This window comes from Chrysochloris asiatica, unplaced genomic scaffold (assembly GCF_000296735.1).
Source record: "Chrysochloris asiatica unplaced genomic scaffold, ChrAsi1.0 scaffold00018, whole genome shotgun sequence".
Taxonomy (NCBI): Eukaryota; Metazoa; Chordata; class Mammalia; order Afrosoricida; family Chrysochloridae; genus Chrysochloris; species Chrysochloris asiatica.
In genome coordinates, this window is record NW_006408536.1 from 18,803,610 (window position 1) to 18,818,395 (window position 14,786).

Genomic DNA, 14,786 nt, shown 5'->3' on the forward strand with positions numbered 1-14,786 from the left:
GAGGGTCATATTTGATATAAAGTTGTGTAGAAGAATTCTGGCTTTGTAACGGAGCAGCATGCTCTCTTGAGTTGGATCTAATCTCAGGGACGTACCTGATTCTTGTCACTAGAGAACAGAGTTGGATGAGAAGTCAACATCGGTGACAAGTCTCCTCACAAGGCTAGCTGTGTCCACACAGAGGACCTGCAGCACAGGGTGACTCATTCTCCCAGCAGGACCTTCGCACCAGGCTCTGTGGCCCTGTTTGAGATTTCCAGGCCATCATCCCTCCTGATCTGGGTTCAATCAGAACTTGGACCTCTGACCCCTCCCCAAATCAAGCAGCTCTTCCTCTATGTCCTGAAGACCTCATGATCCATCATCCACCAAGGCCCGTCTACTCTCAACCTCTTCTCTGACCAGTCCTCACTCTGGTCCTAATCCAGAGGTTCTCAATGCTGGCTGCACTTCAAAATCACTTGGGAAGCTTGGGGAAACCCCCAGGTCTCAGGTCACCTCAAAACCTCTGGGCATGAGACCCAGTCATCAAAACTGTTCAAACTCCCCCACAGGGTTCCCGTCTAGTCTCACTGCTCCCCTAAGAGACTGCCGAAAGGAGTTCCGGTGGAACAGTGGGTCATGTGTTGGACTCCTAGCAGAAAGGTCAGCAATTTGAATCCAGCAGCTACTCCACAGGAGAGAGATGAGGCTGTCTACTTCCGTAAAGACTGGAGCCACAGAAACCCTATAGGGTCTGTTCGACTCTGTCCTCTGGGTTGCTGTAAGTCAGAATCAACTTGAGGGCAGGGGATTAATGGCTAAGGGCCAAGGGACTGCTGTCCTGAAAGAACACCCTCATGGCACCTTTGAGACTAGAGGTGAGGAGGAGACTTACTCTTCATTGCCACTTCCAGAACATGAAACTTCTCCCTCAATTCTCCTGGCTCACCAAATCTCTGGCAGTGCCGCAGACACACTAGGGTCTCATCATGCCTGTTGATCTGCAGGTAGTTTAGCTGCTCAAGCTCTGAGGCCCTCTGCCATAGGAACAGAGAAGCTCTCCTTGTTTCTTTAAAGTGCATTTCCATTTCTCTTCCTTTGTCTCATTAAGCTTAAAAGTCTTAAGATAATGTTTCTCCAATAGTACCCACAGAAAGAGAGAAGTCAATGGTGGAAACAGGTAAATTCTCAGCACATTAGTCTCCTGAGAGCCCCCATTCATCAAATGTAGGGCTAATCTAAAACTGAAAAGATAAACCTTTGAACCCAGAAAATCTTTTCTTTATTAAAGAGAATTACACTGAAGCTCTGGCTCTATCAAAAAATTTCCATAAAAAAGTTGAGAAGAGATCAATCATATTAAAGGGAGGGATTTAGGTATAGAAGTACCAAATCAACCCTTCACAGGGCCCGACCTCCCGAACCAGTACACAGTCCGGAGGTGGCACTTGGCTCAGCACTTGCACTAACCCTCACTATAGCGCTGCTCCACATGAGCTCCAAACCAAACCCGCTGATGTGGCCTTGAATCCAACTTCTCATGACAGCTGTCAGCTGTCCAGAAACAGACTGCCACCTGCAGAGTGGCTGGTGGGTTCAAACCACCAAACTTTTAGATGGCAACCAAGCACTTTATCCACTGAACCAAAATACCATGCTCTGATCTCCAGCCTTCTCACAGGAAAATGTGCCACACAAACCATCTGGTGCTTTATGTATTCACAGGGCCATCTGGATCTTACCATATTAAAATTTTTAAAAAGGTCTATTTCTTTGAATATATTCCTTTTCCTAACTCTAGCTGAATCCAGATGTTCATATCATAATGGGGCTTGGTCTAGGGTCAGCTCAACTGTATGTTACAATGAAAATCCATACTTCCTCTCTCTCACTTGAGAAAAGGAGAGGTGTGCTTCTGTGAATGTAGAAAGGGTCTATGTATATACCGCACTTACAAACACAAATGCTGGTGCACAAACTCCTTTCTCTTCTAGACTTAAAACCTGAAAGCTGCTTGTTAGGGATCAAAATGTTCTCTTGTTTATTACAATCTAGTCTTGCCCATTTATCAAGCAAAGTCATATGAAAAACTGAAACCCAGAAAGAATCCCCAAGTTTTCTTTCCCAAAGTTTTCTTTTACTCTCCTCTCAGAGCTATCAACAAGTATACCCAAATCATACTAGATTTCCTTGTTTCCACCTAGGTCTTCTGTTGATGGCATTACATTTTGAACCCCATTAAAAGACACACCGCTTCTGATGTCCACTTAGAGAACATTCCAAAGCAAGTTTTTTAGTAGAGCCAAAGCGGAATTTCGAAAGTTTAAGTTCTCTGTAAGCATGCTTGTTGAAAATGACTTCATGAAAGAGTCAGCCCAAAGGAAGAGAAAAGCAAGGATGAAAGCAACAAGCTGAAAACACAACAATTTGAAATCCCAAGCTAGTCTGCAGTCATCTTTGTTGTTCATTTTTAAGTCTTCTAGAAGAAACTACGAGAGCACAGTGACTCCATAGGATAAGCACTGGACTGTGAACAACAAGGTCGGTGGTTCAAGGCCACCAGCTGCTCCACATGAGAAAGATGAGGCTTTCTAATTACACAAAGATTTAAAAGCCTGAGAAACCCTATATGGGGTTGTTAAGAGTCAGAACCAACTCAACAGCACTTAACAACAATAAAAGAAGAAGAAACTATTGACATCAGATCTGCACTTTAACTTAATCCAGGACTTCAAACCAGTTCCTCTGGGTTCAGTAATGGCTGACAAAGTGAAACAAGAATTTGTCAAATCTGGGTGAACTGGAACAATCAGTTGTTGTTGTTGTTGTTATGTGCCGTTGAGTCGGTTCCAACCCATAGCGACCCTGAACAGGGTTTCCGAGGCTGTAAACCTTCACGGGAGCAGAAAACCTCATCTTTCTCCTGCGGAGCAGCTGGTAGTTTCAAACTGCTGACCTTACGGTTCACAGCCCGATTCATAACCACTATGCTACCAGAGCTCCTTGGAACAATCAGTAGAGCAGGAAAATGATGGGTTGCCACCCTGCTAGAAACTTAATCTTCCTGTAGAAAACAAGGGCAATGGGCACACTGCATAGCAACCAAATCTCTTACTAGGCAGAGTGGGAAACCACAGTGTCCTGCTCCAACACGGCAGCCAGCAGCGCTGCTCTGAATGTGTGTCACTCTCCACAGTTCTGACTCTAAGTCAATCTTTTGTATCAGGCTCCTGAAAGGCCTCTCTGTGCCTTTTCTGAGTCTCAGCCTGTAAATCTCCCTGCCCCGGTTATCATTCTGCTTCACCCAAATTTTAAATGTGGATCTGCTCCGATTTCACTTTGTCAGTCATAACTGAATGGTGCAAACCAGTTAGAAGGCCTGCTTTAGATAGAACAGAATAGAGAGATGAGAAGACAGGTGAGCAAGGTGTGGAAACGTTCTTACCCATAGCTTAAAGTGGGTATATAACAATGTTTCCGAACCACTAATTACCCTCAGGATTGTTGTTGTTGTTGTTAAGTGCTGTTGAGTCGATTCTGACACACAGTGACCCTGTATAGGATTTCCAAGGAGCAGCTGGTGGGTTTGAACTGCCAACCAGTGGTTCACAGTCCAGTGCTGATCCTACAGCACCACACCAGGAGTCCATAGTAATTGGTATTTTATACATTACAAAACAAGATGGCTAGCCAAGCTGGTCACTTGTCAGATTTAGCAAGCTTTTTTTTTTACCAGGTTTCTTTTCTGTCGGGCATCAGAGCCGTTAGTAGACTATACATACATGCTTTGCATCTCCCAAAGGACGGTGTAGTAGCAGCATTCTGCAAATTTGTCTTACACACTTACATCTCCCAGAAGACCATGTTCTCACAAATACTTTGGAAAAGACTCTAGACTAGACAGGTGCCCTGTACAAAGTAGATGAGATGAGAGTCTTTAGGAATTTTATGAGGAATTTAACACCATTGGAGCAAAGACAAACTACGCAGGACATCCTATGCTGAATTATGAGTTCTGCTCAAAGTGGAGAAAGGGAACAAATGAGGACAGCTTTCTGCCTGCTTTTCCCTGCGTTTGTCACATACCTGTTCCTGGAGTCGGAAATCCCCATAGTTGGCCACTTGAGTTGGAGGCTTGGGCTGAGCACTGGGCTCACTGTTGACACTGTGCTGGGAAACCTGGAAGACAGAAAAGCAGACTCCTTTAATAACAGTGCCTGGTGAAGGCCCAGTCTGCCCGTCAGATCTTCCCGTCACTAATGCTTCCCCTCCCGCAGCTCAGATGAGGACTGCTGAAAGGTAAGGCTATGAGTCATAAAAGCCCTTCCAGACAAGTCTTCTAGTTCCTAACTAACACCCATGGTTGTTGAAGCCAGCAGCTGGTGGGTAAGTGCTCCCAGAATGCCTTCTCTTTTCTTGTCAGTGTAAAGCGCGCGCCTCATCTCCTCTTCTTGTGGTTGTTGTCATTATTGTTGTTCACTGCTGTTCAGTCAATTCTTCTGACTCAAGGGGACTCCGTGTGCAAGGTACAACTGCTCCACAGGGTTTCAGAAACAGGTCATCAGGGTGAGGCACCTCTGGGTGAGGGTGGGGGTGGGGGTGGGACTGCACCACCAACCTTACAGTTTGTAGTTGAAGGCTTTAACCATTTACGCCCCTAGGGATTCCATTCCACTCATCTCATCCATTAAGCCTCCCTAGGAGGCTGGTGGAAGGCTCGATGCTGACACCAGTGATGGGGAGCAGAGGGACCCTGAAGAGGCAGACTTCAGTTGGAGAGCTGGCTTTACTAGCCGTGCCACCTTGGGCAACTTGCTTCACCTCTGTACACCCCAATTTCCTCAGCCTCTACTTGACAGGGTTGTTGTGAGGGTTAAATAATGCATGTGAAGTCCTTAACCCAAGGCCTGGTATATAGTGTAGATGCTCAGTATACATGACTAATGATGACATGAGCATGAATTACAGCCTAGGGAAGGCTTAGGATAGAACTAAAGCTTGCCATTTGACATACTGTGGTTGTTATTAAGTGCCATCGCATCAGTTCTAACTCACAGTGACCCTGTATAGTGCTTCTGAGGAGTGGCTGGTGAACTAAAACTACTGACCTTGCAGCTTAAACCGACCTTGTGGTCCTGTGCACTAACCCACAGCGCCACACCAGGACTCCATTTGACAAGCAGCAAGGACTTAAACACCTGTGGACTAATTAGCCAATATATTTTTTATTTTATTATAGCAAAACATTTATAACAGAGCACTTGTCATTTTAACCGCTTTTCAGAATACCGTCCAATGTCATTCATGATGTTCATCATATTGTGTGATTATCACCACTGTCCATTTCCAACTTAAGCAAGACCTTTCAGAGCCAGTGCCAATGCTGGGATACTTATAAAGGGGGTGCTTGCATGTCTATGTGTGGGCCAGGAAGAACGGGGCTGTTAATCACCCTTGAAGCTGAAGCATGGAGCCTCATGGGATGTGCATGGCTCAAAGATGGGCTAACAAGTGTCAACTAGGGGTTCAGCCGCTCCAGGAGATATGAGCTGCGCCCTGTGGAAAGGCAAGCTCCAAGCTGCTCAGAGTAGTGAGGGAGAAACCGTGGCTATGCACAAACAAGCTCCCTAATGGTTTCTGCCAAGAGGCAGAGAGGGATCTTTAAAGATCAAAAGTTTCTTCAGCAGTAATTATCGGAAGTGGGGCTCTGTCGTCCCAACCTATACCACTCTCCACAGCTTGGCCGCTGCCTCTCATTTTCGACTCACAGAAAGTGTTGATGAGGAAGGTCATAGTAGCACATGTAAATAAGACAGAATTCATTTACAAGCAAAACACATTCCCCTGCTCCCATTTCTTCAACATATTGTTCCAATGGGAAGACTATCCTAGAGAAAGCATCCTAGGTCTAAACCACAGACAGCATGAATCCCATGTTGATGACCATTCATTTTCAGTTCACGTAGAATGACTACAACTCCTAAAATGCGGATGAAAATATAGGCACTCAAACTGCATGTGCTATACTGAAAAACCATGTGCCCTGGCCCCTATCTGGAGAAACACCCCTTCTGCTACAAACCACATGCAGCCCATAAGAGTCCACAGTGAGCTTGCACACAATGGCTTGGGGGATTAGTGAGGAAACTGCTTTCTCACAAGAGGCTGACTGTAGAAAGAATAATACAACTACTCTCTGCTCTCTTCATCCTAATGTCATCTTGGTATACTGTTCTGTGACAGTCAACCATTTCAGCATGGCACAATGGTAGGACAGCTTCCCGACTGTGGAGAGAAATCCACAGCAATGCAGACTGTGTCCTACCTGTGATGGACAGGGTCTCGGAGGGAGCGCAGGTGGCTGGGGCAATGATCCTGACTTCACAGCTGAAAAGGATAAACACACCCTGTTAAGGATCACTAAAAGTCAAACCCAAACTAAACACCCTTCCAGCTTGGTAACTAGTGATAATAATAGCACCTGACACATTTATGTTTTTCCAATTTATTTGAAGGTGTAACTAAGTGTGTGTGTGTGTAAGTTCTAATCCTTCTGTCATTTTCAAGTCACGCCCCAAATCCAAGTATTATACAGGTTGTGACGCTCATGGCAGTGTAAACACAGTAAGGAAATGACACCCTCTGCTCAAAAGACTGGAAACCCAGGCCTGATAGTAATTGTTTGGTCTCCAATAATCTCTGCCCTTTGGCTTCTCTCCTATTTCTCTGCATTCTTGCCCATTAGCTCAGTGAGTAGGCTGCAGAAATTAAGGAGGCTGGAACTTAAATGGGATGCCCTGCCAGTCTGTCATGCCCTGTGCAAGGGCTGACAGCAGTGGAAGGACGAAAATGATGGCAGGGATTCTTCCAGGATCTCAATTTTCTTTCCTCTCTCTGATCCCTGTGATCAGGGAGAATTACATCAATTGCTAAAAATATCTGGCCCTACTTAAAAGATACTTTTGAGAGAACATCTCAATCTAATTTCTTTTAAATTTCATGAGAGAGGAAATTTGAACTAAGCCAAGAATGTCTGAATTGAAATTTAACAATGAAAATAAACACATGCTATGAAATTATAAATAAAGCTCATAATCACACGCAAAAAATAAGTTTAGCATCATAAATTGGCAAATTGAACCACATTCTTTACAAACGCTTTAGAAAAACACAACATGCAGTTTCTGCAAAGCTGTAATAAGCATGCTAATATGAGATGATCTTCTTTCTGAGCCTTAAGAGGAAATCATAGCAACATACCAAGAACACAAAATATTTCGCAAATCACTTTAAAAAAAAAAAAAGATGGAATACTATATATTTTTTTCATCATTCAACAATATTTGCTTCTATTCCCTCTGTTTTTGTTTTGGGTTTTTGTTGTTGTTGTTGTTATGTACACAGAAACACTCAGGAATATATAACCAGTTACACAACCAAAGGGCACATTCTGCAAGCCTGCCTTTTCTCTTTCCATGAGTCTAGAGTCCTCAGCTGCTCTCTCTCTCTCCATGTCCTCATCTCTGCCTCCATCTCTGGTGTCACTGCTTCTATGGACAGGGTGCAAATCACTTTTGATTTGCCCTAGTTAGATCAGATAATGAAGTCCTAGTGTGGCTCTGTGGGATAAAGCACTGGACCACAAGGTAGGTTTGGACCACCAAGTCGGCAGTTCAAACTCACCAGCCATGCTTTGGAAACCCTATACAGGGTCATTATGAATTGGAACTGATTTGACGGCATTTAGTAGCAACAACAGATCAGACAGGCTAGAAGATGGGGTTCAGGACTTCCCACAAATGTAACTGAGAGTAATGTCACATACATTTTCATTCTGAGCCAGCTCATAGATAGGGTCCAACCATGTCTGCCCATCTGTGATTTCTCTCAATCTATCTTTCATTGAAATTTATGAAACCCACCAGTAGGTCAAAACTCCAGAGGTGGTGACACTTTGAATAGCCACCAACAGATAACAGAGCTTGTAGCAAAAGAGAACGGTAAAAACAAAACAAAAACAGTGCTTGTTAGGATTTAGAGGTTTATTTCTGGTTCCACAATAACTTATACTGGGTATGGGACAGCGAGTAAGACAAGGTCACTGTCACACACACAAAAAAAAAAAAAAAAGAGAGAGAGAGAGAATGACAATAGCTTTCAAGAATTACCTTTCTTGGGGTCCTACTCTGTAGGACTTCCCAAAATGGGCCTTTTAATGACCAGTTACTTCAAAATACAATGCCGCACACAGAAATCTATGCAGGTTTCCAAGGGAAAGGACAAGAAAATGCACTAGGATACGGTTGGTGCGAACACAAATGCTTATTAACCAAAGGGGACTATGCCAGAAACGATAAGCCATTTCATTGTTTAAAATTATTGACTTCTGCCAAATAGGCTAGTAGAGTTCAGATGTATCCTCCCATTTGAAACAAGCAAAAACAAACAGATGAAATACATAAAACAACAGTTTTCAAGACACTGAAATAAAATGTATAAAACAACAATTATTTAAGACGCTGGATAAAACCAGGCGACCAAGGGCAGTAACCCTTTGACTGGACACAAGAAACAAAGGAAGACAGTCATAAGACTATCTCATTGCACTGGCTGGACAGTTTCTAGAAATAAGCCCCAGAGTCAGACTTGTGTCTGACTAATTCTGATTAATGTGGGTTTGTTTGTTTTTAACTATTATTCAATTCTTAAGAACCCTTTTTATTGTGAATTGAGTGAAGGTTTACAGAGTAGATCATCAGTCTTCCATTCAATGAATTACAGACATTGCTTCATTACATGTACCAACACAGTATTTACCTTTATTTATTAATAAATTAAAAAAAGACAATGTCTTCTTTTTGCAAAAGATGATGTGCGGGTCTCTTTCTGAAACCATTTTTAGATAAAATTCTATCTGATGAATTATGATGGCAATGGGAATTGCTGCACCCGCTGAAAGAAGTTTGTTGATTCCTCAGATACAATTGAAAGCAGGAGCTCAACGTATGTACACAATATTCATAGTAGCATTTTTTGTAGTAGCCAAAAGATGGAAACAACCAGTGTCCTTCACAAGATGATGAAGCAAATGAAAGAGTCCCATACAATGGAATATTACTGAGCCATAAGACAGATTGAAGTCCTGATACATGCTACAACATGGATGCATCATGGAAGCATTATTTTGAGTAAGAGAAACCAGACATGAAAGATTTTATGATTTTGCTTATGTCACACATCTACAATAGGCCAATACCTAGAGAGGACAAGCAGATTAGTGGTTACCAGGGACTGAGGGGAGGCGGAAGTGAGGAATGATTGCTGAAGGCACAGGGTTGCTGTTGAGTGAAAACGTTTTGGAAATAGTGATGAAGGTTGAACAACACTGTAAATGTAATTAATACCACTAAAAAGTACAAAAAATAGTTATAATGGCTAGGCTTCTGTTACCTGTATTTTACCACAATAAAATTTTTCTATAAAATACTCTATACAATTTTTTGTACTTTTCCACAAAAAATATTTTATGCTATTGTTTTGTATTTATAAAATACAAAACATCTATCCATCCACTAAAACTGATGTTGTCCATACGAACATTTAGCCACATGGGAAGAGATTCATAATATATATCTTCAGAACAAAAGTCACAATATATACAGTATATATAATATTACAACCATTTATAGTAAAAATATAGATGAAATTCACCAAGATGTTAACGATGTTTATTGGGGCTATACAGTTTTTTGCCTTCTCTCCATTTGCATACATTATATTTGCATATACATATTTTCATTCAGATCCTGTGTTGTTGTTGGTAAGTGCTGTCCAGTCAGCTCTTATTCATCAAGACCCTGTGTAGCGTTTCCAAAGAGCGGCTGGTTAGCTTGAACCTCCAACTTTGTAGTTCAAACCAACATTATGACCAAGTAGTTATCCTACAGCACCAAACCAGGACTCCATACCACTTGCTAAAGTTCTCAATAATTCAAAGCAATTTGAGTTAAAAGACATTTAAATCACCTACAAATACTAATCACAGTTTTGCTTCTTCCTTTCAGTACTTTGACCTTTTTTGGATGGTGAGCAGGGGCATTACTGACTTGGCTAGTACATCTACCTTAATGCTGAATTCAAAGGCTGAGAATGGGCATACTTGCCTTCTCTTGATTCCAAATATTGAAAGCTCTCACTATTTCAACAATAAGTATGGTGTATGCTCTAAATTTGCTAAGTATTCTTTACCAGATTAAGGAAGTTTCCCTTTACTCATTACTGAGATTTTTTTCATGATTAATTTGCTACTGAATTTTAACCAAAGCTATATCTCCATAAATTGAGATGATGGTATGATTTTCCCTTTCAATTTGCTAATAAGGGGGAGAATTCCATTAGGTACTTTCTAGTTTCAAAACATCCCTACAGATTTATGATGTTTATGCGTTCCATTTCATTTTTGACAATTTCCAATTTTCCTAGATTCATACTTCATACATTCCATGTTCCAATTATTAATGGATGTTTACAGCTGTTTCTCTTCACTTTGAGTTGTGCCCCATCAATAAATGAAGGTTCAGCAGGCTTTCCTCCCATGGGCTTTACCCCATTCGCATCATCACAGTCAACTCTACTTTGAGGAGGCAGCTCTTCCCCAGTAGAATTTTGACTTCATTCTTCTTGGATCAACTATCAACATTCATGAAAGCAGCAGTCAAGAAATCAAACAACATATTGCATTTGGCAAATCTGCTGCACAAGACCTTTTTGAAGTGCTGAAGAGCAAAAACGTCAGCTTGAGGACTAAGGTGCGCCTGACCCGAGCCATAGTATTTTCAATAACCTCATATGGATGTTAAAGCTGGACAGTGAATAAGGAAGACCATAGAAGAAATTGATGCTTTTGAGTTATGGTGTTGGAGGAGAATATTGAAATTGCCATGGGCTGCCAAAAGAACCAACAGATCTGTGTTGCCAGAAGTGCCAGAGTGCTCCTTGGAGGCCAGGATGGCCAAACTACATCTCTCATACTTCAGACATATTGTCAGGAGGGACCAGTTGCTGGGAAAGGATATCATGTTTGGTAAGGTGGAGGGTCAGAGGAAGAGAGGAAGAACCCCAGCAAGATGGCAGCATCAATGGGCTCGAGCATGGTAACAATTGTGAGGTTGGCCCAGGACCGGGCAACAGTGTTTCGTTCTGTTGTGCATAGGGTTGCTATGAGTCGGTACTGGCTCGATGGCACCTAACAACAACAACAACAACAGATAGATGATAATCCCAATTTGGTAAAGTTTTTAAATCTGCCAGATTTTGTTGGCAAATCTTCTGTTGGGAATTTTTACAACCATGTTTCGCTCTGTTATGCATAAGGTCACTAACAACTCGATAGCACCTAACAACAACAAATTCATTAATAAAACTGACAAGTAAATTTTGTTTCTCAAGTTGTTTTGTTATGCTCATTTATTTGGAGCACGTTCCCTCTAGCTATACTCCAGAATAGATTTCCCCCCCCCCTAAATATCAGGTCAAACAGCTAGTAAAACCATCTGGGCTGGGAATTGTCTTTGAAACGAGAGTTTTGATTAATGATTACATCTTATTAATTGTTACAGGACTATTCAGAGCCTTTCTAACTCTTAAGTCAGTTATAACAAACAGTCTTTTTCTAGCCATATATTCATTTCATATAAATTTCCAGACTTAACTGACATATGGGTGTTTATAATTCCTTTTTCCCCTTTGCTCCCAGAGTAGTGCATCCAGAAAGGAGAAGAATCTGTTCCAGGGAAACGGAACAACCAAGAAGAAAGAGCTACAGATCTACTGGACATAAAGCTATCACCACTGGATCACTCAGCCAGCTCATTCAACATGAAGTCTTCAGTGCAAGATGTTTTCAGATCTTCCCATCCGTTTATATTCTTAAATACAAACAGGTGATTAAAACCAGATACCTGCAAACAAAATTCTAATCTACAGTGGAGATCCCACCATCATCTGTCACTTTATTGTACTGTGGTGGCTTACATGTTGCTGTGACGCTGGAAGCTATGCCACCAGTACTTTAAATACCAGCAGGGTCACCCATGGTGGAACGGTTTCAGCAGAGCTTCCAGACGAAGACAGACTAGGAAACAGAGGAGGTAGACCATTTCTGAATGGTTCGCCACCGAAAACCTTATGAATTATAGCAGAATATTATCTGATATAATGCCAGAAGACAAATCCTTAGGTTGGAAGGCACTCAAAATACAACTAGGGAAGACCTGCCTCGTCTAAGTAGACTTGACCATGATGACATGAATAGAGCAGAGCTTTCAGGACCTTCATTTGCTGACAGGCCATGACTTACAATGAGATGAAACAGTTGCAAACATCCATTAATAATTGTATAAATCTGGGAAGAGTGAAATTTATAAAAAATGAAATGGAATGCATAATACCCTAGGTATTAATGAGTTGAAATGGACTGGTATTGGCCATTTTGAACCTGGCAATCACATGATCTACTATGCCAAGAGCATCAAATTAAAGATGAAAGGAGTCACATCATCAAAAATAACATTTCACGATCTATCCTGAAGTAAAGTGCTGTCTGTGATATTATCAACATGCCTATAAGGAAGAAGAATGTATACCATTATGATTCAAATTTACTCACCAACCACTAAAGCCAGTGATGATGAAAATGAAGAATTCTAGTGCCTTTATCAGCCTGAAATTGGTCAAACATTCAATCATCAAGCGGCATTGATCATTATGGTGACTGGAATGCCAAAGTTGCAAACAAAAGGAAAATGATCTGTACTTAGAAAATATGCTCTCGGTGATAGAAACACTGCTGAGTATCTCATAAATCGAATTGTGCAAGACCTATTCAATGCAAATACCTTTTTCAACAGCATAAAAGGTGACTATAAATGCTCCTCAGAAACCTTGTACAGGGTCACTATGGGTCAAAACTGACTCTACGGCACTTAACAACAACAACAAATACTTATATACTCGACTGTCAGTTTGTCCTACTAAGGTGGCTTGCTGTGATGGTGGAAGCTATGCCACCAGTATTTAAATACCACAGAGTTACCCATGGTCGAGAGGGTTAGTGGAGCTTCCAGACTAAGACAGACTAGGAAGAAGGAGAGACGGACTATTTCTGAATATGTAGTCACTAAAAACCTAATAAATAACAGTGGAGCACTAAAATATGATGAAAAGCCCCTCAGGTTGGAAGGCATTCAAAATGTGACTGGGAAAAAACAGCCTCCTCAAAGTACAGTTAGCTGTGATGACGTGAATGGAGTAAAGTTCTAGGGACCTTCATTTGCTGATGGGGCACAACTCAAAATGAAGAGAAACAGCTGTAAATGTCTATTAATAATCAGATCATGGAATGCACGAAGTATGAACCTAGGGAAATTGGAAGTTGTCAAAAATGAAATTAAACACATAAACATCAATATCTTAGGCATTAGTGAGCGCTAAAATGAACTGGTATTGGCCATTTTGAATCTGACAGTTACATGGTTAACTAGGCTGGGAATGACAAATTGAAGAGGAATGGCATCACATGCAGCATCAAAAAGAACATATCAAGATATCTCTTGAAGTACGACACTGTCTGTGATAGGATAATATCCATAAATCTACAAGGAGGACCACTAAAGCTAGTGATGATGAAATTGAAGAATTCTACCACCTTCTTCAGTCTGAAGTTGATCAAACATGCAATCAAGATGTATTGGTAATTAATTACTGGCTAATAGAATCCAAAGGTTGAAAACAAAGGAAGGATCAGTGGTTGGAAAATATGGTCTTGGTGATAGAAACAATGCTGAAGATCACATGCTAGTATGTTTCGAGACCAATGACTTCTTCATTGCAAATACCATTTTTAAGCAACATAGAAGACAACTAACTATACACATGGACTTCACTAGATGGAATATGCAGACATCAAATTGACTACATCTGTGGAAAGAGATCGTGGGAAAACTCCACATCATCAACCAAAACAAGGCCAGGAGCAGATTGTGGAACAGACGATCGATCAATTGCTCAAATGCAAGTTCAGGCTGAAGGTGAAGAAAATGAAAACAAGTCCACAAGAGCCAAAATATGACCTTGAATATATCCCACCTGAATTTAGAGATCATCTCAAGAACATATTTGATGTATTAGACACTGAAGACCAAAGACCAGAAGAACTGTGGGATGACAAGAAGAAAGCAAAAGGTCATTAAGAAGATAAGAACAAAGGAAAAGACCAAAATGAATGTCAGAAGAGACTGTGAAAGTTGCTCTCCAGTATAGAGATGCTAAAGCAAATAGAAGTGAAGAAGTTCAAAAGTTGAACAGAAAATTTTAAAGGTCAGTTTGAGAAGACAGGGTAAAATATCATAACAAAATACGCAAAGACTTGGTGTTAGAAACGGAGATCCTGATGAAGTAAAAGAGCTGAATAGAAATTTTCAGAGAGCTGCTGGAGAAGACAAAGTCAAATATTATGATGAAATGTACAAAGACCTGGAGTTAGAAAACCAATAAGGAAGAACATGTTCATCATTTCTCAAGCTGAGGGGACTGGAGAAAACGTTCAAGCTTGTTTTACAGTCAGTACTGAACGATTCTAGCATCTTGGTGTGACAATGCAGATTAATGCACTGGACTGCAAAGTCGGTTTGAACTGCAAGGTCAGTGGTTCAAGTTCACCAGCTGCTCCTTGGAAATCCTATACAGTGTCACTATGAGTCACAACCGACTTGACAGCATTTAACAACAAAAATGGGCAAAATATT

At 41.3% G+C, this 14,786-nt stretch overlaps 1 protein-coding gene across 2 annotated transcripts in view; it reads right to left on the reverse strand.

Annotated features, from left to right (window-relative positions):
- The window catches only part of REPS2 (RALBP1 associated Eps domain containing 2), a 284,312-nt gene that overhangs the window by 45,930 nt on the left and 223,596 nt on the right, over positions 1-14,786 (reverse strand). For both annotated transcript variants that reach the window (XM_006835601.1, XM_006835600.1), the window contains exon 14: positions 6,308-6,369. In XM_006835601.1, the coding sequence (XP_006835664.1) occupies positions 6,308-6,369 (62 nt within the window). The remainder of the gene's footprint in view (positions 1-6,307; positions 6,370-14,786) is intronic.